The 26,983-nt window shown below is 36.4% G+C and overlaps 1 protein-coding gene across 8 annotated transcripts in view; it reads left to right on the forward strand.

The window, feature by feature from the left end:
- The window catches only part of DGKB (diacylglycerol kinase beta), a 360,499-nt gene that overhangs the window by 276,732 nt on the left and 56,784 nt on the right, over nucleotides 1-26,983 (forward strand). For all 8 annotated transcript variants that reach the window (XM_064506349.1, XM_064506348.1, XM_064506347.1 and 5 more), the window contains one exon: nucleotides 4,162-4,357. In XM_064506349.1, coding sequence (XP_064362419.1) covers nucleotides 4,162-4,357 — 196 coding nt within the window. The remainder of the gene's footprint in view (nucleotides 1-4,161; nucleotides 4,358-26,983) is intronic.

A 26,983-nucleotide genomic window follows, 5' to 3' on the forward strand; every position in this document is an offset into this window, starting at 1 on the left:
ACTGTGATGCCAGAGACTTGCCTGTCTTTTGTTATGTTTCTTCTTAAAATGGAAAAGTACTTAGAAATGTTCCTTTAAAAACAAAAAAAAAATCTAATTTTGCTTTCCAAGACAGTACTTCACACATTTGGGTTTAAATACAGGTCTGAAAATACAGCCTGATAAATATTTGATTAGTTATTGGAAGTAATGCTTACCTGAATTGATTGGATTTGATTTGAATGCCCTGCAGGTTAACTATACCTTTTGATTAAGTACATTGAAGAGCAAGCTTTCCCAAGAAAATATTTACAGCCAGCTAAAATTTTATATAGCTTGACACTTAGTAAGATAAGATCTTCTTTAGTCATCTACCTGTAACCATTGGATGGGTGATGAAATGTTGCTAATGTCCCAAAGTAAATGAGTATGCGTACAAATTCATGATGTTGCGGATACCAGTTTAATTATTATTAACAATTAATACCAATAGCATTATTACATTGCCAATATTTAAGATATATTTATTAATATTCATTTCATTTATGCTGGCCATTATCATTAGTGCTACAATTAGGAAGGCAAGCAAATCATATGGGACATATTTTCCAAAATGTTTACAGAAGGGGTGTTAGGAAGAAGTTATTTACAGACATTATTATGAGTAAATTACATTTAGGCAAGCAGTGCTTACCAATATGCTTGTATTTGATGTTTCTCATTTTTATATTATAAATACTTGGTGTAATGCTATTTTCATCTGTCTTTTAACCTGCTGCCCCTTGCTTGGGGGCCGGGAGTGTTGCTGGAAATGGAAGCTTGATGAATTGCACCATATTTCACTCTGAATAAAATGCACGCAGAATGTATATGCTCTGCATCCAAATTTTGAATGAACAAAGCACGTTAAGATTAAGGATCTGTATGTCCGAGCTGGGAGAACGCAATTAAGAATTCTGTGGGCAATTATTTGTTCAGCCATATATTTGATTTCTAAATTGAGTAAGCTTGGTTTTCCTGATATACATCCATAAGTCTTCAGTCCTGTATTTTATTTTTCTGTTTGAGATGCAGAACACTAAATTCATCTGCTAAATTCTGTATTTAAGATACAGGGAAAATCGCCTATTTGGTAACGTGGGAAAGTAGCGTAGGGTAAAATATTATCCACAATAGGAGATGTTTTCCCACATCAGGATCTAAAAAGATGATGAGATAATCATAGGTTTTAAAGGAAAAAAATAGGGCAATTCTTTTTTTAAACATAATGTGTCAGTAAATGAGGCTTAAAATTTTACAGATTACCAGTTTACACTTTATTTCCACTTCAAAAAAAAAAAAGTAAGGTGTGTGAAGCAGACTTAATTAGACTAGGCACAGATCCAGTATAAGTGGGGATGGTATGGTGCATACCTGCAGTGCTGTAAAAGCCTCACATGACCAGAGGAAACATAGGATACCACCTGGTAATAACGGGTGGGGAAAAGAGATTATATTCTCTTGCATACTATTGAACTTGTTTAGACAGCAAAGCCTCTCTGCTGTTTTCAGGCATGGCTATGTTCTCAACCTAGAGAAGATCTAAATAGTTTCAATATAATGAATGAAGTGGAAACGATAATGCCAAAAAGGGGACGGAGGCCAGTCACCCGAAAAACAACGAGGAGCACTGCTGTTTATTTTTAACCAAAATAGGCTCTCTCTGCATTTTAAAAGCATGATTTTATATTTAGCAGCATCTTCGAGTTCCTTGAAACAAAATAAAGGAGCAAAACACATCTGTGTTTTGTTGCTGTAGCATATGAGCGTGTTAGGACAGTGCAAGCTACCTGTAGTGCAAACTTCTCGTCTGCATATGAACAAAAGAAATCCTCCCATACTAATTCTGGAAGTTACTCGTCACCGTGGGATTCTGAGGCCTAGTCAAATAATTGTCTTAGTGTACTACCTGCTGTGTTCAATATTGAGTGAAAATGGAAGCCAGACCCTGCACCATCCTATTTCACAATCCTTCTTTTATTTAAATAATTCCAGTCAGTTTGGGGGACGCCAGACCTTTATAAATTAACAGCAGGAAAATACCAAAGGTGTCAGATTGCATATTTATCATCTTTCTCGTGTAATACTTAAATATGTATTAAGAAGTGACTGACATAAATTAGGCAGATTTCAGAAGCCACAGGCCGTGGCTTGTAGAGGACCCCCTTCTGCTTGACATTTCATCCTTGTCAAAGATCAAATTATTTTAATTTAGGCTGCAAATTATAAGGAATGAAGACTTCTTTGTGGGAATTCCCTGTGGTAATCTGACTTTTGTTGTTACTGCTGCTTGTCAGCGTGCAAAAGATATAATATGCATGCAAATAAGGTTAAAAAATATGTACTATCTAATTATCCAGCCAGTACATTCCACTTGAAGACAGTGGGAGGCCTGACACACAGTATGTGTTTGATTCATTGAGGCCTGCAGGGTATTTACACAAGATTACTTTTAATTATGAAATTAATATCTGTTTATCTAGAATGTATAGCAGTAAGTGAGCATACACATGAGCAGAATTTTTAGTAAAATAAACCATCTCAATATTTAATACATATAAAATATAGGAAAAAGCATGAATTCACTTCCAAAACAATAGTGAAGAACCATGTTATTTTTATTTTTCTAAAAACTGTGATTAGAAAGTTACACTTTCAATTACAGTTGTTGCCACAACTGCCAACTCATTTCCAGATGTGTCTTTTCATTGTAAAAGTTTCCCTATATGAATATAATCCAAAAATTAAAATTTAATTCTTGAAGAGCAAATATGAAATGGCAACCTTAATATTGAAATTGTTCTCTCTCCAGATTTATAATTCTGTTAGAAGAATTAGAAAGATGCTGAATGTGCTTTATAATATAGTTCTGATTTGTGATCTGAGTAAGTTTCAGAGTAAATGAATAAATATGTGTAGTTATTTGCGAGTTGTACTTTCCTTTTCTTCTTTAAAGCTTGTGATAAAGGCTTAGATAAAGAGAGAGAAAAAGTGCCAGTGACCCACAGAGCAGCGAGCTGCAAGATGTCAGTGGACCATTGCTGAAGCATGGTTAATTATTTTTCCAGTTTTCTTCCTGATTATTGTATATTGGAATTACAAAATAAGGCCCTTAATCAATTTTAAATGCATGACTGGAGCCCCTGCTGGCCTGAAGAACCCCTTCCAATGCTCAAGTCATTCACTGAAGGAGTGGGAACTAATGCATTAAAATATGCTGTTATACATAATAAGGTGTGTGACTTGCCAGGGTACCTCTATGTTTTAGCTATGTTGTGAGACATGAAGCTAACTTACTTTTAATCGAGGTATAAGAATGTGAATCCTGGGACCTTTGGCTTAGATCTGGACTCTTTTCCCTTCTGCATACATATTCAAATGTATTCCCAAATGTAGCAACCAAAATTGCGTCTCTTTTCCTCTGTGGAGGCTGTTCTGCCACCTGAGAAGGTGTCACAGTTTGTCTGCAAGCAGGCTAGATAAGTTAAGGTCCATTCACCTACAGTATAGCTCTACAGAATGTGCAAGTTTTGCCTTTGGATTGACATTAACATCTGTGTGGTGTTCTGTGCTCTCAGGGCCCGCTTAGACCTTTTCCATGAAGCTATGTATTAAATATAACCAGAAATTCTATGATGTGTGTGTAAGGACTTCTATATTCAGTTTCATGTGGAAGGGATTCAGATATAATGGCAAGTATCATTATAAAATCATAAGATAGACAATTTAGCTGGAAGAAGCAACAAAACACCTACCAGTTATTACAATGGCAATTTTTTGCAATGTAAATGTTTGTCTGCTAATAGCTGAAATGAATCCACAAATATGTTTCACATGGGTCAATGAACAAGCATCAAATAACAACCTGGCTCTACCAAATGGTCCCACACTTAATCAAGCAATCAATGGCTGAATACCAATCATGTTTTGCCCACTGAATGAGGATCTATTCATATTTCATACCTCCTTTCCAGATATAAATATATATTTAGATGTAAACCCTGAATAAACCATTAACAGTGCTAAGAGCAGTGAATTGCTAAAGAAATATATCTAGTAGGTAGAACATGCTGATTTTTCTTTCTCTTTTACTGCTTTCTCTCTCCCTCTCTCTCTTACTCTTTCTCTCTCCTTGCTAATCAGTGTGATGGAATTCAGCTAGACTTAATCAATATTTCTCTGGAAGGAATTGCCATTCTCAACATCCCAAGCATGCATGGTGGGTCAAATCTTTGGGGAGAGACGAAGAAAAGACGTAGCCATCGCCGAACAGAAAAGAAGAGGTCAGATAAAAGAACCACTGTCACAGACGCCAAGGAATTGAAGTTTGTATGCCAAGGTAAGCTTACAGATTGATACAGGCTCTCTGGTTTCATACAATCAGCTCTGTTATTTAATTGCAATTGCATTGCCTCTTGTCAACAGTAAAGATGGGCAGTTCTTAGGTATTTCTTTGTGTGTGTGTGTGTGTGTATGTGTTTTTAGCTTTCTGATGGTAAGTGCTGGAGCAAAGACATGCTGATAATTGCAATCTATATACTTGACAACCTGCCTTTCTTAGGATATCACATGTAAAGCAGACTAAGCACAGCATGTGGCACTGTTTGCTGCTATTATATTCAGTCTAGAAGTGCCTGCAGTTTTTGGAGTCAAAAATGCTTGCCATAAGTGTCAATATGCATAAAAATTGGGGATAATCATGCCCCTTTTCTAACAAACTTTGTCCTAAGGAAACAAGCTGTGGAAAATTGCTTAGTGATGACAAGAAGCTGTCTGTGCATCTGATGCTACCACACTGTGATGCTGTATGCAATCCTTGATAGTATACACTGTAGCTTGCATGGGAGTGATCCTTTCTTTCAGGGCTCATATACTTTCCTGGTGATAAGAAGCATTTTCTCCTTAAATTTTATTATTAATCACAACTTCTGAGGAAACCCTACAATAAATACCAATCTCTACTATAGTCTGTAGAAGCTGAATAGCATGTGTTGTAACACACCGTAAAACATCACAAGTTGCAGAGATTATACAGCAATGGTTCCCTTCGTGCGAAGGGATCAAAGAACCAAACTTTAGTTCTCTTTACCTTTTATCCTGTGGAAAAGAGTATCTTTTGCTTCAGTGGTTACAACATGCATAGACTGAATGAAGGTTAGGATTTAAACAGTTTGATTTTTATTTTAATCCTTTTTCTAGTTTTGGATAACTTGTTTTTTGTACCCTATGAGCAGTAATTTTTAAGTCACTGTTTATATCTTAGTTAATCACAATATGTTGTGGTTTTAATCCAGCTAATTTATTTAGATAAGTTTAGGAAAGAAGTAGTTTTCTATGGCCTGGAGACTGCAGTAGGTACTAGGTCTCGAGGTTTGCTGTGCATTTTGGCAGGCTGCGGTATGATCTCCTTATCTCCACATAACTTGCCAATACACTCTGTCAGCTGAAGACTTGTCATCTGCTAAGTTTGTACTACTTCTGCATATGCTACCATCCCTGTATAAATCCCAAAATGCACATAGTGTGGACATCAGGTTTTAAGGATGAAATAATTTGTTCTGTGGATCCACTCCTCTTACATATTGCAAAGAATAGCCGTCTAATTTTGCCAGCTAAAATAGATACTCAGGTTAGAGTAAGCTTTTTCATCTCAGTATTCAGGAATATTGCTGAATAATGGAATTCAATCTATTTTAAGTCTGGGCTTATCAAAGAGCTTTGATAAATCTAAATCTATCCACTGTGGAAACAGCTGACTTCCTGTCTGTTCTAAGGTAATATGATTCCTTCGCTAGCTTTAGAGAAGCATATCCTAGAGTCCTATATCTTAGGTACATTAAGTTTGTGTATTTTTAGTTTGAAAAAAACATTTTACAAAATGTTAATGCCTGGTGCAGAAATATGTATTGCTGGATTGAGAACCAAGGTTAAATGCACACCTGTTTGTTAACTTCTGTTCGTTTATTTGCATATTCTGAATAAATATCCTTTCAGCTGATTTTATGTCCAAATACAGTTTCTGATAACTCAGCTTAACTAAACACTACGCTTTCTAGGAGACTATAATCTAACATACCCATGTTTCCATATAGATATCTATCAGGTTTATTCTGAAAATTTAATCCTTATATTTGGGCCTAGAGTGGCATTTACATTCAGTTTTAGTCTTGTCAGATTGCATTGCAACTGTATTTTATTGTAACTTTTTGCTTTTCCAGTTTTATAACTAGACCACAAATACGTGAATCAAATTTTAGCATTTGACATCTGAGCCCTCACATGGGATACAAGTACAGAATACTGAAGCTGTCTCCTTGCTCTGGACATTTAGCTGCCACGTAGCATGTCGCATTGCTCCTCTTGGAGCAGCCCTGGAAGGACTTGGTGATGGAGAAATCCAGAGCAGTAGTAAACTCTGTGAGGTCTCCCCATGCTTTTGTGCGTGTTACCTGATACAAACCATGTGTATATTGCATGATCATCGCTGCAGTTATGCACCAAAGTTATGCCAAATCGTTTTCCTTCTTATATGATTGGGGGAAGGTAGCTTTCTCTGAGCCTTCTCCCCTCGACTCCCCTCCCCCCCCCGTTTACTGTGGTCAAACTATAGGTAGCACACTTGAGCAAAAAAGCTTGCCTTCTCCTTGCCTGCCTACTCAATAGCCAGACCACAATTCGGACTCTTAAGAAATAATAATTAGGTGGACACCTGCTAGCAAAACAATCTGATTACATACACATAGTCTGAAAAAATAAACTGAAATACAGCAATTTAAAATGTGCATTCTTCGTTTAAATACAAGAATATTTAAATCCCTACTGATTTCATTAGGAGTTGTGCATATATGCACAAGGTATGTGTGTGCATCATATATATTTCCATCTAACAGGTAATTGGCTTTGATATTTTCATATAGAAACATATATGAAAATATATTTGTACAATAAATTTATAATTCTTTAAAAAGAAAACCTTATTTAGCCATAGGGTGGTAAACACTATTCTGTTCTTTACTAATTACATCAAATACTGAAGTTTTCATTTCATGTCCTGTACAGAAGTATAAAGCATGTTTTAATAGATGCTATTAGGGTAGAAATCAGATTTTGTTTTTTTTTCTTTCAAATTATCATTATCATTTCTCTTGCCCATAATCAATGAATAATAATAAATACAATATGATCCAGGTATATGATTTAGTTAGTATTTTCACTTTATGAATCTGCCACTTGCAGTGTGTTTTTTTGGTGGGTTTTTATTATTTTTTCATCTCCTAGTATGTACTTATCTATGGACTATTTATCCACAATCAGTTTTTTTCTAAGTACAGGATCTCAGCTGTAACTGTGAAGTATCCTTGAACATTATTTGGACAGGATTTTTGTTTGGCTATACACAAATATCGATAAATGCCAAAATAAGTGTTTTAACAAGATGAGCATACTGCATATAAACTAAAGTATGAATTGAGATACATAAATGTAAATAACTGAGCTACTTGTCATTTGGAAATGACATCCAAAACATAAGTTGAATCATGAAAACATGTCTTCCATAAAATATAAACCACTTCTGTTAGGTGTTAAAAAGCAAAATGATCTTCTTCCCAGAGATACTAAATAAATTTTTCAAACTTTTACATTCTTCATTTAGTATTTGTGACGAAAGAAAATTATTGTTTTGAAAATTTATCTACTAAACTTTTTGTTTAGTGGTGTGGGATTCCTTTGGGGGAAATGTCATTGTGATTTGATTTGCTTTCATGGCCGATAATGGGATTTCTTCATTGGGCAATAGTTTTAAACTTTTGTTGCTAACGTAGGTCCATAACTTGTTTTGGATAAGTAGTTCCAGTCACCTCAGTGGACTTACTCTAGTCAAAGTTTATGAATGGTAGTATTAATGGATAAAGCCCTTAATCTATAAATATTTTGGTAGAAGAATATTTCTTCCTATTTATTTCGTACAGCACCAAGCACAGTGACACTTACCAAGTATTTAACAAACTATTCAGGCCAGCTTGTTAGGGGCGCTGCAATGAGCTATTATTCAGCAGTGTGCTAGACTAATAGACTAATTCAAGACAATGTGCATTCATGTCACAGCATCTAGGCATATACCAAGCTTACCAAGATGATTCAATAACTCTGTACGGAAATCTCAGTTAATAATTGCATTATGAATTTCTAAATGGAAATGCAGAAGTTTTAGGAGTAGAATAATCTGTATACAGACAGTTCACTGCAGTCAAAAATAGGAGAAATGCAAACTGTGAAGGCCTTAGAACACTCCAAAACATCTGTATATAGTGGAAGAGGGAAAAATGCCATATTCATTAGGTATGAAATTCCATTCTAAGTAAAAATCCCTTTTCTAAGGAAAAGATAACCATTAACACATTACTGAGAAAAATAATTAAAAATAGCTATTTCATAACTGGTACTGTGTTAGACACTCAGCTACAGAAACAATATCGTTTGGCTGGAGCATCTAAGTAAAATCATTTAATTACTTGCTGCCTTGACAATCCTAACTAGGTGTTTTAGGATACACACACATATGGATTGATGGAAACAAACAGTCCTGATATAATCTAGTTCTACCAATTCTATTAATCGGTGTTGTGGGTTATTTGTGGTACTTTAGAGAAGGAAAAAAAGGTAAGTTAGCGTATGTTAATCATAATATCTTTTTAAGAACCTCTGGTAATACGTTTGATATTCAGAATTCAAGTAAGCAGAAATACCTCTAACCCATGAAAACCAGTGACCAAACCAGTTAAACATCAAAATAAATAATAATTATGCACTGTCCTGAGCTAGGCTCAAAATTACTAAAACAGGCTACAGGCCGGCATAAACACCCTCTAGTATTTGAGACAGCTTGCAAAACATTTATGGTCCTTCTGCAGGAAGGGCCTCTCCAAAAGCTGAGATACATGTCTGTATCCAAAACAAAGATACAGACAGGGCATATATGGTGGGAATGCTTTGCTGGGCTCTATTTGTGATTTTTCTGTGGAAAATAGCAGAAAAAGAACAGAGAAGCCAAGAAAAGAGGAAGCAGCATACACAGTAATAGAAAATCTCTTGGGGCATTTTTAAGAAAAAGTGAAGAGGAAGACAGCTTTTATAGTTGAATTCTGGCTATAAAACTGTTAGATAAGCAAAAAAAAAAAAAACCTTCTGCTTGAGTCTTCCCATATTTAAGGGAAAAAATCTTTTGTCTTTAATTGTAAGTAAGAAGACTGAAGAATGAAAAATCTAACTCTGGTGTTCCTTTTCTAATGAAAGTAGCCCAAGAAGATCTGTATGTTGTATGTTGACTAACACATAGATCTGAAAAGACAAGGGAGGGGAAGAAACTCCATAACAAACAGTAAAATAAGTTAAATTTAAAAGGCAAAAAGGAAGGAGGATCTGTATGTATGCTTGAGTGTCTATTTAGAAAGGACTATTTATTCACTGGTGATAGAAATGTAGGGTCAAAGACATTAAGTGTATGAAGTTCAGGAGAAGAGTGCAGTATTATTTCAGTGTAAGCTGCTATAAAACTCATGTGGAGCTTATTTCCAATGTGTAAATTTAGGAAATTTCTATATGCAGTGAGTTACAGTGTTGCATGCATCTAAAATGCTTTGAATGCTTGGCTCCTTCGTCAATTTCCTTTAGTTACATACCTGGATTTCTTTGTTTGGAGAATAATGCAAAAGCTTCCTGGTCTGAAATTTCCATTATTTCTCAAGTTTTGTTAAATTGCATATTTTGGGCACTTTATTTTCTGTCCTTGATTGAAACCAGAAAGGTATAGAAAATCCCCTGAATGAATAAATAAATAAGTTAACGCTTCTTATCCAAATACTTCGTAAAACATTTGAAATAAATTAAATATATTTGGGCCAGTTTTTTCCCTGTCCAAGCATGCATCCAGAACTATACTGAACATCTTAAACTTAAGCTCTAAGCTAGGCTTCACATATTTCTTTCTGGATTTTCTTGTTAAAATACATGAGCACATGTTGTATATGGTAAATCAAATCCTTGTGAGTCCTGTCAAAGTTAGGGAACCATTAATCTCAGCTGACTTTAGTGTCTAAAAGTCAAGTCTATAGTCAATAGATAGACAGAGTGTCACCTCAAGAAGAGTGTTTATCCTGTGTAAGGGTCTAAGACAGGCAGGATAAATTGCTCCCTGGAGGTGCCTCTCTCTCCGTTTACCGTAAGGCGATCCTAACTGACTGGCTAGGTTAGACACCTTGCTTCCAGCTGACTAGACAGTTTGATGGATTTCTGTATGTGCTGCACATGACAGCAGTTCATAAAATACATAAACAGTCCTTGGAGCAGGAATGGGAACCGGTCGCCCCTCTGCCAGATGAGTTTTGTTGAGCTGAGTTGTGCTCTCTATTCTGGGCCTGTGTTGATGTGTCCTTCATCTTTCATGAATCACTAATCTACTGTACAGAAAGGAGCCCAGCAAAATATCTGTCTTGTCAGTGTGTGCAGAGCCTGCTTGGAGTATGACTTCCACCCCTGGGGGGCTCCAGCAGGGGAATGTCTGTTTGGGAGATTATAGTATTGGCAATATTTGAAATAGGGTAGCACTCAGTTAGTGTGACATACTGCCCCTTCTTCAGTTTGGACTGCGCTATATTGTCACCTTTAAAATTCTGAATGCCATGCTGAATATCCAGTTTCCCTTGTATGCACTTGTCTTGCCGTCCTCGGTCATTGTGCATTACCTCATCAAATCATAATTCATCAGCTGATCAGCAGTAATTGGCCACCGTGCTGGACAGTTCGCTCCATATCTCTAGCAGGAGTGCAGCAGGCACTGAGAGCTGCTGCCTCACCGGGAGCAGCTGCACAGTGTAGCTGGTGAGTGTGCGAGGTGGTGATTTCTGGCTTTGGCGAGGTTGCAGACTGAGCAGGGGCAAGGAACGCTTGCCAATTTGCCCCCTGTGGAAAGCGTCTGTTCCTGTGAATCCAGGACCTGCTCTTTGCAAAAGGCAAGCTGCAACCATCAGCTGCTTCTGCTGAAGCAGCAGCTCCCGGGTCTTGGTGGTCCCTCTAGAAGCTGTGGAGCAGTGATCCCCATACTGTGATGTGTTACCACAAATCAACAGTATGGTATCTCTGTGGAGGCAGCAGCATAAATTTAGGAAGAATTAAACATCCTTCAGTTCTTCCACATTAGCAAACTTCCACTTCTTTTATTTTGAGTAGTGGGCTGTGTGTTTAGACAGCGTATAGAGGTGACAAAGGTGCTGAGCTACTTAACCTGACAGAGTGATGGCATTGGTAAGTATGACTAGAATAAGACTTCTATATGTAGAGAGGAAATTTTCCTTACTCAGATGCTGGCAGACAGATTAGGTTGCTATTCACATGTAGAAATTCTGCCTTTGCCTCATACTAGCTACTGAAGATATCTTGGGTTTGGGTCTTCGTTTTTATGCATACCCACTTTCACTGGAAGGACAGCTTCAAATATCAAAAAGGGGTGAATGGTGCTTTGTCTTATATACTTACTTAAATTGTGCATTGTGCCCATTAGTTTGTGAGATCTGGAAAGCAAATTTATGTTCATTTTATCGAGCTGCTAAAGATAGTAGTTTTCCTCACAAAAGAATGTGGACAGGCACATTTTAATATGCTGTTAAAAAAGCCTTTCCCCCTCTTTTGCCCTCATGGCAGTGAAACTTTAGGTTCCTGCTTTTCCTCTAGATACCTTTATTACTGAAAAGGTGCTTTAGAAAGAGCCTTACTAATACAAGTAAGCTCATCAACTTGAGGGATGGAGTCCATAATTCCTAATACACTTTAAATCTTTTAGAAATATAAATACTGTTCCTGGTATCTGTGAAATACTGATTTTTCTTATTATTAGGAAGTAGTAGCAGCTTGAAAAATGAATTGACAGTCTGATTTGGATTTATATTTATAAAGTATGTGTATATGTTTCTGTGCAATATAGATCATAGTAGAAAAACAATTTCCTTTTATTTACAAGGCAATTGAGATTGTCATTATATTATACCTTTTGGTGCACAGAATGTTCATTTTCTTTCAAGCGTTATTCATCAAAAGAGGATAATTATGGTGTATTTCACAGACTGCCAGAAGGAAAATGTATCTTTGAAAAGTTTCATTTCCCTTAAGTTGCTCATTTTCTATAGGAAGACAGAGCTATTAAGTAACATACCCATGACAAAGATTGATTAAAATGGCATAAAGGACTATCTTATCTCTAAGTACAGGGATTTACACGTATAACTCCCATGACTTTAAATGCAGTAGGTGAAATTAACTCTAGCTATTGTATGAAAAAAGCCGGAGTAAATTGGTTTGTACAGAGAGCTAGGCGAGGATGAAAGGGATAGCGTGTTCAGGACCAGCTGACAAGCAGGACATTGCTCGTTCTTCTAGGGCGCACCTGCAAAGCGGCATGCAGGTGACCAAGCCAAGTTCTGTGCCGGCAGCAGTCAGGCAATTTTCTGTTGGGACTCAGTTAACCTGCTTAAATAGTAAATGCAGCACCTTGCTGATGTGGCTGAGCTTCTACTATTCAGCCAGCTCCTTAGAGCAGCTCAGGCCCCTCTACGGTGCATGGCGCACTGTTCAAAGTAAATTTAGTCTTACCTAGAATAGAGGATGTGCCCTTTGTGCAGGGTCTGTGGCCTTTGAGGTATATTGGCCCAATATGTTCCTCTCCACCACACACACGGGTGTTTGCAACCTGTTCCAGACGAGTCCCAGTGCTTAATTCTGCTTTGCTGGGAGCCTTTCATGACCCTTGGGCCTTATTAACCTGAGTGAATGGATACTTTCCTTTCTGAGAACCAAATTATGAGTTAAGATGTGGTAAATGATAAGGAATAAGAATGCAAAATCCAAAAGATTTTGATATATTTTTCTTTTACTCAGTGCAGAATTAGTAAAAAATATTGTTTTCACAGTAGCAAAACTGATTAGCTTACCCAGGCATCCCCCCCCCCCATTTCTAGTACTAAAGGCAACAGTTTTGCTGGTATTTTTCTGTGAAAGACTTGACTTTCAATTGAAAATGGACCTTGTAGAATGTGAAGCTCTGTAATAATTAGCGTTTTTTGTATGCGATAGGAGAAGCTAAAGTTTGCCTTTCCTAAGCTTCTTGGTATCTTCCCTCCATGCTGGTCTTTTCTCTGACAGTAGCTCTGCTACTCTATGTTGGCAGCCCGTCCAGTTATAGTGGCAAGAGTGTGGTGTGGTAAGTCTACAATTCAGAGTTTGCTAATACTGCAGGCAAGTAATTGTTGTTTAAAATTTATTGTGCCAAGCATCAAATGTTGGTTTTTACCAACATATGATGCAATTTCCGCAGGACATAACTCCCTTTGGAGTAATTTTACTGAAATTACCAGATTTATATCAAGGAATAATAAAGTACTGTAGCCCAGGGCAGAATTTCACATTTTTTATATTTCTAAATGTGGATGAGGAAAAACTTTATATGTTCCAGCTGAAAAACTGTGAAAATATATATATGTGTCAGATCTGTTTAATAGAGATTTTAGATTTTGTAATCACATAAATGTGCATTTTTTTGGTCCACTTCAGCAACAATTCCATAAAAATGGCATGTAAATAAAAGATAATGCTTCATTGGATGCATCTTCTACATTGATTTATGCGCGTGAGCGCGCGCGCACACACACACACACACACACACTTTTTTTTTCCTCCAAAAGTCAGATTCTCATATTTTTGTAGAGCTTAATTTTTATTTCATACTGGTATATGGGATAAGTAACAATTATTGCAGAAGTGTTAGACCAGTGTGAGAATGGAAACTAGCACTCATCTTAGTTATAAAATAACCATATTCTATTATGGTACTTTGGTAAGGAGTTTTTCTTTAATTGACAAAGTGGAAACATCTGTTGCTGTCTCCAACTACTCTTTGAGTTTCATACTGCTTTTATAATTCATTTGTTTCTTTGCTTACGAAGTTTTTCTTCCAAATGCTTACAAAAAGTCAGCAATTAACTAACTACAACAGGTGTTTCCTTTCTTGAGGAAGGGAATGCATATGATTATTGTAATTTAGATTCCTATGTGAGTTAAGGAATTGGTCTGTTATTTGAAAACATTGCAAGCACATGGAAAATGCTAAAAATGAAGTAGAAAGGTTGGATACATTTAAGACTGAGGCAATTTTAACCCTTTCAGACTCTCTTTACATGTGAATGTTGTGGATGCTTGCCATCACTTTAAAAAAGAGAACTAAATGTGAACATCAGATATGTGCTTATATGGTTTAGATGTATAGTAATGTTTTCTGATGCCAAACATATGTTTTTATATTGTGACCTTTGTATAAAAAGCTGCAGTAACCATTCTGAAATATTCAATTTGTTTAATGGCAGACAAGTATTCCCTGGGAATGTCTGATAGTGTATTACTCAGATTGTTTGCTCATTTAACCCTGCCCCAGGTGCCTGAATCTTAAGATGAAAGATTCAGAAATAAAAATAGAATAGCCTAGCAGATCATTTTTGGCTGCTGTAACACATAATCATATCCTCTGATCTGTTCTAGTCTTCTATTACTTGTTAATAGAAGATGTCGAGTTCCTTGAGTGTTTGTGAAAGGTGTTGTATTGACAGCAATTTAATTTGGAGAGACAACTTCAGTTAATATACACATTCATCCTACTAATGAAAAGATAAGTAGAAGTTCTAAAATTATTGGTGATAGGAATAATGTGATTAGGACCCAGTAAGACCACAGGTTGGATGTATATTCTCTTGCATTGCTCACTTGAGATAGAAATGGGATGTACATGAGAGATTAGTGTTTGTGGGTGAGAAAGGGTATAGTCTTTCTCTTACTTTGCACAAAGAGGGTTTTTTCATCCCTGTTCTTATGATCAATTTAAAGATTATTTTTTTCCTTTCTCAATTTATTTTCTTCATATGAACATTCAGGATCTGCTAGAGAATACTGTATAGCAGGATACTGTATAGCAAAAGCATGTGTCCAAGCACACCTACCAGAAAGCAGTGTTTGCTAGCAGTGTTGCTTCAATCATATTTTTACAGAGAGCAAGTGCAAGTCTGGTGATTTAGCATGCTTGTGCTGATGATAAGCCAATGTAAAGGAGAGGAGATTCAGTCGGACCATGTCATCTCAGTGACCCCTTCCATTTTTACCTGCTGCCTTTAAATTGTAGTCTCCCTCCTGACACTGTTAAGCGTTGCCAGTAAACCACCAGGTTGTTTATAAGAGCACATTGTAAAGTAGGGTGTATTAGAAAGTATGAGCTGCCCAACAAATTAATGGCATTGTGAGGTGCTGCCTGCTGGGGTGAAAATAGATTGCAAGAAAATATAGGAAGGCAGGTAATGGGCACTAGCTATGCTGCACAACACTTTTCAAACTGCTGCTGACTGTGTGCCAATAGATATGGCAATAACTGTCAACAAGATTTACAATACTTTCGCATTTACACAGTGTGAGTAGAAAGGTTGAAAGAGTTCTATAATTTTATTTAAACTTTAGCGCCAACTATTTCTGGACCTACTATTTCCAGGCAACCGAGTTGCAAACATACTGCTTGTCTTTCATATGTGTCAGTGGGAAGGTTTATTATCATCATTGGAAGCCCTTGAAATTGGACATAAGAAAAATAGCAGTAAAGCAGAGATGTATACTTAATTGTAAAATCCAGGTAGATACAGATTTTTCCATTTATTGTATATGTTGTGATTTCTGATAGTGCTACATCATGCTACCTATGTATAGCCTCAGTAGGCGGCTCCTGCAGGGGAGAAATTTTCTAGCTGTGCTTCTTTCTCTGATTTAGAGAAGCACATCTTAAAGCTACTGTGTTGGTTTTGCATCCCCATTGGAGATGCATTCCTTGGTGCAGAAACCATCAAGATGCGAAGTGAACAGTTTTAAAGGCTCAGGAATTGTTCTATCAGCCTCCTTATGAGCATTCAGACATGTCTTTATGTTTACAATAACTTTTAATAGTTCTTAGCACTGCAGAGGTGGTAAGATTATGGGATAGAGCTGAATTTTTTTTGTGTGTTTGCCCATCCTCAGTGGAAGTTATGAACACCTTCTACATGCACAGCTGTTATTTTCTAATGAAGACTCTGGTTACTAGCTAAGTTCTTCCCATCTTATCAGAAAGGCTTGCTTATGGTTTTCAGCAGCTTCAGCTTCCAACCAGTAGGAAAGCTTCTTTAAAATATGGACTAGAACAGACATGGATTTTTAATAAATCACAGAAGGTTTCTAGGTACCATTAATATGACTCTGATGATCATTTTTTGTGCATCTAATATGGTACAGAGTACAGGAAAAGAAATGAGGTTAATATGAAAAAATAGCCTTTCTAGAACCCAATGAATAACCCAAGGCTGACCAAACCATTCTTTGCGTTACTTTATATGAACTGTATGAGCAAACTGACAAATTAGCAGTTAGTGATTATTATTTTTGTTCTGTGGTAACATTTGTAGGTCTCAGATACTAGACATAAAAATAAACACAGATCAAATGGGCATTTTCTGCTTGAAGAATCATAGAACAATTTAGGTTGAAAGAGATCTCCAAAGTCCCGCATCTAGTCCAACCCTCAAAACCAGGTCTGATTAGATCAGATTGTTTAGAGACTTGTTTAGAATTTACAGTCTAAAGAATCTAAAAATTTATGATCTAAAGCTCATTTGCTTAAATCTGAAGGTTTCATTCTTAAATGCAAGGTTAAGGAGAAGTCCAACATCATTCTATATGTGACCCTAATTCAGGCAGTCAGTATGTCATTCATTTTCTTTTCATGTTTCTTATTCACTCGCTCATTCACCTTGGACATAGCTGACCCAACAGCCCTATCCCAGAGGCTCCTACAGTTCTCTTAGAAAGAGATGTCTGCTGGGGACCTGCCTTCTGGGAAGCCTTGATATTCCCACCTATATGTGAAACCAGCACTGTTATTTAAAACCTCAGTGAAACAGTCACTATGACTGCTATGACTGCCAAATAGTACACTGGAATGGTTCTTCTCTTTTCGTTTTCTGTTCAACATTCCCTGCTTTTCTATTTCTTCTCTCTTATGTTTACAACCACCCATTTTGGCTGCTTCAGGTGGAGTCCCAATATGTTCATTAGTCCCCTACAGACCAGGTTATCCCATTGATGATTAGTGTGGAGTTACGTGTTGAATTGAAGCTTGTATTTAAATCTAAATAGAGGCAAGGGAATTTAGGTGCTTCCCTAAATCTAAAGCATCTTCTAGAATGCCTCATCTCTATTTATCTGGACTCTAAATGTACTTAAGAATATAATTCTTCTTTTATAACTTTTTTGTTTCTCCTTATTGACTTTCTGCTTTCTGTCTGTTTTAATTTTGATTTTATTTTTATTTTGTTCCAAGAAAGTTTCCAACAATTTTAAGAACTTTTGCATTCCAATAAGGAATGTGTGAAAAACTCTTCATGATTCAAGTTTTAAAATAAATTTGTTTTATTCAATTGAAAATCTTTGTTGCCAGTTTGGAGATATTTAGAACCATTACCTAAAAACTGATAAAATGGATGATTAAGTCTTTAGAGCATAAAAAAGTCTTAAGTTAGTAAGGAACAATCAGCAATTTTTGTTATAACATCGGAAATCATATTAAGATTGTAGACACTTTGAGAATTGCTGACTAAGACATAATCAGAAGACATTTAAAACATCAAAAAATAATTGCTGTATAATTAATTTTGGGATGATGGAGTTGATTAATCTATCTCTGAAGCAATTTATGAAACTATCTCTTTTTACAGGTGAAAAACTAACTGTTAGTCTTGTATATACAATGCTTTTTGGCTATAAAATTACAACTTGGTTATCAAAATGCATAGAGTAGGGGCACTAATTTTGCTTTAGTTATCAACTCATGAGGTTACAAGAGAGGTTTATTTTTAAATATTCTCATTCTGCAATCTCTTTTCTATAGCAGGGAATACAAACTCAGTGACAAATATCACTTTGATACAGTTAAAGTCTATTAGTTTTATATGTCCTAATTTGTAAAATTTAATGCATGCATAAGCTATATCTGGGTATATGTACTAACTTGACAAGACCATGTATGACTCTAACTTTGCAGGAACTTGCATTTCAAAGTTACATCAAAGTAAGAGTCAATCTAATATTAACATAAAAAGTAAAGGAAAAATTTCTGGGTTAAAGAAGTCCACTAGAGAAGGAGGAAATAGTAATATGTACCTGCAATATTAAAAAAAAAAAAGAGAGAGAGAGAGAAAGAGACTTCTGTTTTTTTTTTTTTTTTTTTTTTAGCTGTATGAATTTTCTGCTTACATTGTGTGAAAGGAATTATTTGAATATAAGTAATAGAGGTCTGCTCAAAGTAATCTCTTTATGTAATCATTTCTTCCTTCTTGAAGGAGAGAACGCTGAACATCAGATTTCTAGCATTGTGTCTGTGATAACCATTTAAAAAAAAAAGAACTAATATTTACAGTGTTGAAATCAAGGACGATCTGGTGCTTGTTGTGCTGGGTGATGACCACTATTAAAGTATCTCATTGTGTTGCCACAGGATTGTCTCAGAGTTGTAATTCTTGGGAAAGCAGCCTAGCTAGCTTCTGTTGAGCCTCCGCTCTGAGCTAGCAAGGTCAGCTGCAGAGGTCTGTGTGGTACGCACAACGCTGCTCATCGCTCTTCCTCTTGGTTCTCCTCAGACCTATTCTAAATCTGAAAATCTGAGTTCATATACATAACTGCATTGGTCCAGTGGTGATTTTTAAATCGTTTCCTACTCATGTGAGTGCACCTTTATGAAATACTGCCTGCTCTGCTAAATTATTTTAACCTGCTGTGTCTGGCAGTCTCTGAGTTCTTAGTAGTCACTTGTCAGAGAATTCATGACAATTTCTTGGCACTGTCAGAAAAGATGCAGATCAAATGTGCCTATAGAGCACATTTGTCTAGGCTAGGTTTCATTTGTATTCATGGAACAGAGGTTTTGTGGGTGGGGTGGGGTGGTTGTAAATCATTAGAGGTTCTGCGTTTAAATCAAGTTCACTTTTACATTGGTTTGCATCAGCCAAAGTCAAGAGTTGGTCACTAGTGTAAAATTAGAACTATATTTGTGAATTCTTTCTTTTTGACCTATTTCTGAGTGTAACTGCTGTTTACTTAATCTAAAATAAACAAAATTAACTTTTTCATTAGCTTAAGGGTTTTCTTTATGTTTTATAACATCATCTGTTTACAACATCTCCAAAATTTTCCTAAGGCTGCCTATACTAATTTAGTAGTATATTTGTTTAGTATGTTAGTGCTCCAAAGTTATTCTTTATGGGCTAACTAGAACATTGTATAAAATTTGTTTTGAACAACTTCAAAGATGTGTTGAATAGTATGTCCTGTCAAAATCTGAAAAATCCCCAAATTCTCAGATGTTTCTTGAGAGTAATGCAAAGGTTTTGGGTAGAGTTGAGAGATAGGTAGTCAAAAAAAAAAATCACTTGACAGTCAGCTCATGGAAAAGGATTTCTTCTGCTGTGGAAATAAAAGTACTGTGTTAAAACAAAAGCTAATAGGAGAGAAAATGGCCTTTTAGCTTTAAAAGTGAAGGAACTTCTTGCAACAACTTGAAAGAGAGAGTGACATTGTGACCAGTGAATTCAAAAAATCACTAGATTCCTTTCATTGTACATGCATTAAATATCTTTTGGTCTAGGCCTCATGTTTGATTTTCTTTTTCTTTTTTTTTTTTCTTTTTTCTTTTTTTTTTTTTTTTGGTGGGGATTTGAGATCTTCTTAACATATGTTCCACCATTATAGGTATCTGACAGATCTGTGAAGTATATGACAAGTTTGACCAATGTGAGCTGCTAGATAATTGACAAAATGTTACTAGATAATTGAAAAAGAAAAAATCCATTTAACTAACATATACTACTTGTACAGCATGGTGGATGACATTATTACATATCTAGCAACAAAAAAGAGGCAGAGCACGTGAAGCAGCATAGCTGGGTTGTCTTGGGAGGAATAGGAAGTCAGCTATGTGTGTGTTTCTGCCCCTCATTAGAAAATGCTTCATGCTGTGTGTTATGACCCCAGAAAGGCATTAAATAAAGATTGGACGTTGCTGTTGTGATGGATTTGCATGATAGTGGTGTTGCAAGATTTATGCTGTAAAGTATGTGTGTTTACAGTTGCTGTGTTTTGAATGTAATCTTGAATCTCACGAAGGCTGCCCTAGTCTGAAAAGTTAACTAAACCAGTAAACAAAGTAAATCTCTTAATTCAGTGTTATGGAGTATATTTGTACTTGTTGTATATCAGCTGAAAACCTCCCAAGAAATATTTCATAAACACCTGTGCAAGCAAAGGACATTTACTAATAAGTATAGTAGACTATCCTTAATTGTGTAATAACTTTTGTATGTAAACATTGGTTCCCATTAGTCTTTATTAATGCATTCTTTTTAGTAATGCAAACTTTGTGCATTAGATCAACGACATCTTGAGATCACCCAACTTCTCATGTCAGAGGCTACTTTTTCCCCTTCTGTGACTCCATGACCTCACACAGCAGCTGTTCATACAGTGATTATCATCCAGTAGAGCATGCTGCTGTAAAGCAAGCTTGCATTTTAAAAATAGACCTGTTAATTTAGCGTGCATTTTCTTTTTAAAAGAACAAATTTAAAAATTGGAGAGAAGGTTAAGAAAAAAAGGCAAAAAACATTATTTGAAAGCATTATTTATTTTCTTACCGTGTCTGTGGATGGGTGAAGTGGGGATACAGAGCAGAATACTTTCTAATTGGCATGAGTTCAGCCAGCTCAGAATTGGTAGAGGGATACAGGACTGCATAGCTAATAGTTTCATTTAGAGGACCACACACAGTTGCTGCATATGTGAGGGAAGCGAGCAGACAGATGTCCACATCCCCTGGCTTTAATAATAACAATAATAACCCGCCAAACTAACAGACTGAAAACAGGAAAGACTCTCAGAGAAGTGTCACCTTTTTCTCCCCCTGAGAACAAAGTGCATTCCTGTAACTCTATATATGATTTTCCCTAGTTGAGGGATAGAAGTTGGGTGTCTGAGTGACATGTAGCAAACTGTCCTTTTAAGAGGAGAATAATTTGTGTCCTTTTTTAATAAAAAAAATTATCATTTTTCTCTCTAATAAAGCCATGAAAGTCTTCTCTGCCTCCTGTAAGAAGGAACAAAAGGCGGGCTTTCTTTGACACCGAGAGGAAGACAGATACTAGTAATGGAGACCAGAATTATATGATGATATAAATATATGATATTTAATGGCTCAGTAGGTATGTGGAATTAGTAGGTGAAGTATCTGCTGTCTTTCCTCTCTGCTTCCCGGAAGATGAGGCACCTCCTAATTTATATGGCCACACATGTAGTCTTCACCCACCGTAGTGTTTCTGACTCCCAAGAATTCTTTTCCTGTAGAAAGCAGATCTTAAGGTCTTCTGAAAAGCTCAGGTTTCAGTAGAGGAGGGGGTTAGTTTTTGGTTCTCCTGAGCCAAAGAAAGATACCTTCACTGAAACTCTAAGGGTTAAAAAACAAAAAGAAAATTATAAAGAACAATTGTATTTCTTTGGAAGAAAAAAAAAGTCTCATGGCTGTAGGATGTTAGTCATATTTTGTAACTGCCTGAAAGTAGGGTGGTGCTGCCAACTCTTGCAGCCTGCTATAGGTAAGAACAGCAAAAGCAGAATGTGAGTATTTGTCTGGATTTTTGCAAGAGGAGCAGTACATTATTTACTACCCTCTTTTTGCATTTAGAAAATTTCTTCCCAACTTCAAAAGTTAGAAATTCTATTTCAAATTGGAAGTTAAGAACCTCTAAAAACTGCCTGCTTTCACCTGAGCTGCTCTTCCAGTTCTTCCCTGACATGCTGAGTAGATTTTGAAATCTGTGTCACCACATGAGATATCCAGCAAGAAATGTTTGTATAGAAAGAGTCATGGTCTTTTAATTACAGGCTGTGCTTGTGTTTATACTAATATCAAAGCCGTCAGCAACTGCATCCATGCAGTGTCAGCAGTAATTAGCACCAAATATATAGGCCACTACTCAGGAAGAATTGCTGAATGTATGATTTAACAGCACTGTAAGTGCTCCTTCACTATCCCACACAAAAACATTTTTAGTATGAGTTAAGAGTGTCTGAAAAGGAGCTGCTGTTTAAGTATAGCAGCTCTCCCAACTTACTCTGTGCTACACCAAGTAAACACAGCCTGAGGTAGTGGAGAGGCTGAAGGTGACAGATGTATGAGCAGTATAGTGTAGCATGGGCAGGGTCACCTCTCATTTGACAGGGAAATTTCTGTCCCCTTGACCTTTACGTTGTTATGACCATGGTTGTGCTTGTTAAGGAGACAGTTCAGTGTTAAGACACTTAGCACTTGAATGGACTTATTTCAGACCTGCAATGCAGCCTATTTTACTGTAATGGAGACTTAAATCCTCTACATTACAGTGGTATTACAAGTTTAGTATCAGAAGTTATGTGGGCTAACATAATTACATGGATTTACACAGGCCTGTCCATCAAAAGTATATTTTTTTTCCTCTCCACCAAACATATCTCCACAACATTGCAATGCCAATGACCTAGTAAACAAATCTGAGCTGTGATTTGTTTTGTTTTGCTTTTTTTTCCCCTAAACCAAAATCGTGTGTCATCTTAATAGCATGCAGAACATAGGCCCAAAACCACAGGGAGGGTACATTCATTTTTATTTTATTTTTAAATAATGGAACCTTTTGCTTGCTGAAATGAAAGTCTCTCTTAAGCTGGAGGTTTCTCTCCCTCTTTGTCATGGGGTTTTGGGTGCAGAAAGCTGGCTGAAAGATGGGTGAAAATTTTAAATAATTAAAAAAAATACCATACATTCTAAAATCTCCTGCTCCTTGCTGAATTTGTTTTGGCATGCAGAGGCACTAATGCACCTGTGGAGAGAATGTTCTCTGTAATGGATGACATCTGGTTTGAAGACAAAAGTGGAATGTCAGTAGATACAGTTAAGGGAATGACAGTGGTAAGAGCCAATCTTGCTGGCAACTGCCGTGAGGTCTCTGAACAACTGTTTGAAAACACACACAGCTTCCTCAGAAACTTCTTATATTTGTAGCCTTACAGACAATGCAATGATCTGCAGTCTTGCAACAGTCTTATGCTTGCAACCATGTATAAAACAACAGAACATCTATTCATATAGGCAAAATCCTACTATTATTCCTTAGTTAGACAAAAGTAAGGATAAACCTGTTAGAGATTTCTAATAGGTTTGGAAATTTTTTTTTTCTTTTGGTCATAGTAAAGTCAAATGCACCAAAGACTTAGTCATATGTTCAGCCTCATGCAGCTTCCTTGATTTCTGTTGGATTACTGCATATATGATTAAATGCATGCATAATCCAATTAAAATTGTTTTGGTAATGAGATTTGAAAGGTTTGGTTAGCTCTTGTTTAATACTTTGGCCCAAAATTAATCATTATAGTAATCATTATAGAGTACTTAATGTCTATGAAAATTCCTGAATTCATTGTCTAGGAATTTCTCAGGAATCATTTCTTCTCTATACAGAAAATAGATTCTGGTGCTTGAAAAATTACCTAGGGCACCTTATTAACATACATACTTAAATGTGCATAAATCAAAATATAATACAAAAGACTGAGAAAATAAAAAGGAAATGGATTTATCTCAGTTTCTGAAGATCCTACATAAACAGAGCAGCTCCTAATTGGCAGTGGTGGTTCACCTTATTAGTGCACATTAAATCATGAACTTAATCCAAAAAACTGATTTATTTCCACTTATTTTATAGTGGATGCCACACAATTTTTTTTACCTGCCTTTAAGAGCTTGCAGAATGCAAGTGTTCCAGATTCCAGATTAGCAAAACTGCTTATGGTTAGGTGAAGTTTAGCTATAATGTTTTTTACATCCTATTCCAGGGTTGAATTTAATTAAGAAAATAGACATAAAGAGAAACCTACAGGAATGTTATATATAATTCCATACTATGTTGTGCTAGAATGTAATAACTCTCCTTAATCACTCTTTATATTCTGGGTAAGTCCTAGACTTAGCAGACAAAAAAAAAAAAAAAATAGCAACAGAGGTAGACAAACAGCAGACTTTTGCAGTCACACAATCTAGGCCTTGCAAACCTTGGGATAGAAATCTCCTGTGAGATCCTTCACATCTGACATCTGCACAGTGGCTGTCTGCCTAACTTGTCACTGCAGACTCCCTTTTTAATAAATATTTCGGAGTAGGGCGTGATTCCTCTTGTGATCCTAATAAAGATATTTGAAATAGATCAGATGAATCTAATTACAGTCATGCCTATTACTCTGAGAGTCTGGTAGAGTAGCTGAGATTACTTACTGACAGGAATATTACCTTCAGAAATAATTACAAAGACATAGTAGACAAAACAAAAGATGTCCGTATCATCCACCCACCAATGCAGCTGTAACAGGACAGTCTAAAAGTGCCACAACATAAGCATGGAGGGTTTTCCGACAGTAATCCTTCTTCCCACTGTCTAACAGTTTCCCTAATGTGTCAATATTTCATTTACATTTGTGTGACTGTGCTCTGAAAGGAATGCTAGTAAAGCCTCCAGCTGCTCAAAACCATTCGGAGTTATTCCTACGTGTGGGAGTCAATATGGTGCAAACCAGGTGAGAGACTTGGTTGAGTCAGGCCATCACGGGCACGTACTCTTCCAACAGCTGTGCCAGATATAGGAGGTACTGCCCTCCCAGCTGCTTGTGCCCACTCCTGCACTGAAGGCACCAGTGAGCAGCACCGGTGAGCAGCTGGGGGCCAAAACGACTTTAGCTCATGCAGCTTGAGCTGGGGTGGAGCATCTATTCATGGCTTTGCTTTATGGTGGATCATTATGGTGTAGCATTTGTCAGTAATGACTAGAAGTTTTTGATGGCCATGTTATTGAAGATATCTGTTACTCTTGCATGAAGATTGGGAAATTCTCTTCTATTGCCAGAAGCAGTAAATTCTCTGTGATTACAGTCCTTTGGAAAACTGTGGTTTTTTTGTATAGATTGGCAAGTATGACCCAGGTATATCTAGTCAAAGACCCTGTGATTATTGTTCCTGCTGAATGGCTCTATGGATGTAGAGGTACTGCTATGATTTAGTTGAGAGTTTAGGACTGTGGTTCTGGGAAGAGTATGAAATAATGATTTTTAGAAGGAAAAGAAACATATGCTTTAGGATTCATCCCAGCCATGAAAACAGCATTGTGCCCTGTGTAAAGCTGAAAGTCGGCATGGGTTTCTTTCTCTCTTCTCTACCACAGTGTCAAATATATAATTTCTGCAAACTAGCATATGAAATATTAAAAACATATGACCCAACGTACCTGTGAAGCATTCATTATTCAAAAATAAGTTCAGAGCAGAAATAACTTTAAACTAAGTGACTATATATTTTTCCAGTAGAGTTATGTTTGTGAGTATCATTACTGCCAGGCAAATAAAATATTTGCAAGATTATTTGTTTATATCTCAAAAATTATGCTCACTCTTTCAAGGAGGCCAAGAGCCCTAAGAGTATGGATTAGGAGAGACAAAGATTTTGTATCTGCATGATGGCAAATCGAATAATTAAACAGCATTCCTTATTTTGTTCCCTTATTAAGTGAAAAAATATAACGCATATAATAAGCAGCTGCATAAGGCAGACAACACCTGAAATGATTTATGCTATTCATAACCTTTTTAGTAACCGGAGGATTTCCAACACAGTAATTTACAGGTTTTCTTCAAGAAACCTAATCAATATATTATCTCCTGTTTTGAATAAGCCTCTGTACAAGCAAACAATGAATATACTGTGTTTTGTTGAGTCTTGCTAATTTTCCCTGAGCTATAGGAAACTTAGATCCCAGATATTTATATATGTCTTGAATTTTGAGGAAAAAATGATTTTAAGGATCAGAAACTTTCAGTTCTTTAACAACCAATATGCGATATTAATGGTCAAATTTCAGAGTATTAATGAGGCTCCTAGCATCAGTCAGGAAATTAGATATTAATAATGGACCTGAATCTAACCCAGTGAAATACTCTAGAGCTTTGGGAACATTCCTATCCTGAACTCAACAGGAGAGAAACAGCACATGCTACCCTGCAAAGAGTGCAGCTGAAGTCACTCATGTACAAAAAAGCCCTCACGTGGCATCTTAATCTTACAAGTATCCCACAAAGTGAACTGTTTCTGTGTATGACTCCTGCTGACAAGGCATTGAAGCTAACTTTCCAGGCATTTTCAGATCAATCTGGCTGACTGACAGGAAAGATAGGCTGGGCAGACTGTTTCTGTGCAAGAGGTGTCTTGAGAACCACCTAAACTGGGCAGGCTGGGCAGGTATCTGAAACAATGACTGCAGTATATAATACTGTTTTTACATATATTTGTAGTCATGGAAGATATTTATAGACTTAAAAAAAATTCTGTTGTCCTGAAGGCCTTCTGAATGAGCTCTTGTATTAAACAGTTTGAACTAAGACCTTTTCCATTATTTTCCATCAAGAGCCACAGGCCTATTCTCATTTTGATGTTATCATCTCATTTTTATTAGTTTACAAAGATTCCAGTGCATAAAGCCCCAAGAGAGTGGTGACAGATTTGAATTCAGTAGCAGTTATAAAATGCCTTGGGAATAACTATTTCCTTTTATTGAATATATTGCTTTTGGCTTTGGGTGCCAGAACACAGTCTTAAGAAAATTTTTTTCCTCCAGGCAATATTTTACTGTCACTGCCCTCTAAGCTAGTCATATGAAATAGCTTTCTGTCAAATCTCAGCAATTTACAGTAAAAGCAGTATTAATTTTTGTCTTTTTTTGCTGTTTAATTATAGCACCTG

The sequence above is a fragment of the Dromaius novaehollandiae genome, chromosome 2 (genome assembly GCF_036370855.1).
Source record: "Dromaius novaehollandiae isolate bDroNov1 chromosome 2, bDroNov1.hap1, whole genome shotgun sequence".
NCBI classification, from domain to species: Eukaryota; Metazoa; Chordata; class Aves; order Casuariiformes; family Dromaiidae; genus Dromaius; species Dromaius novaehollandiae.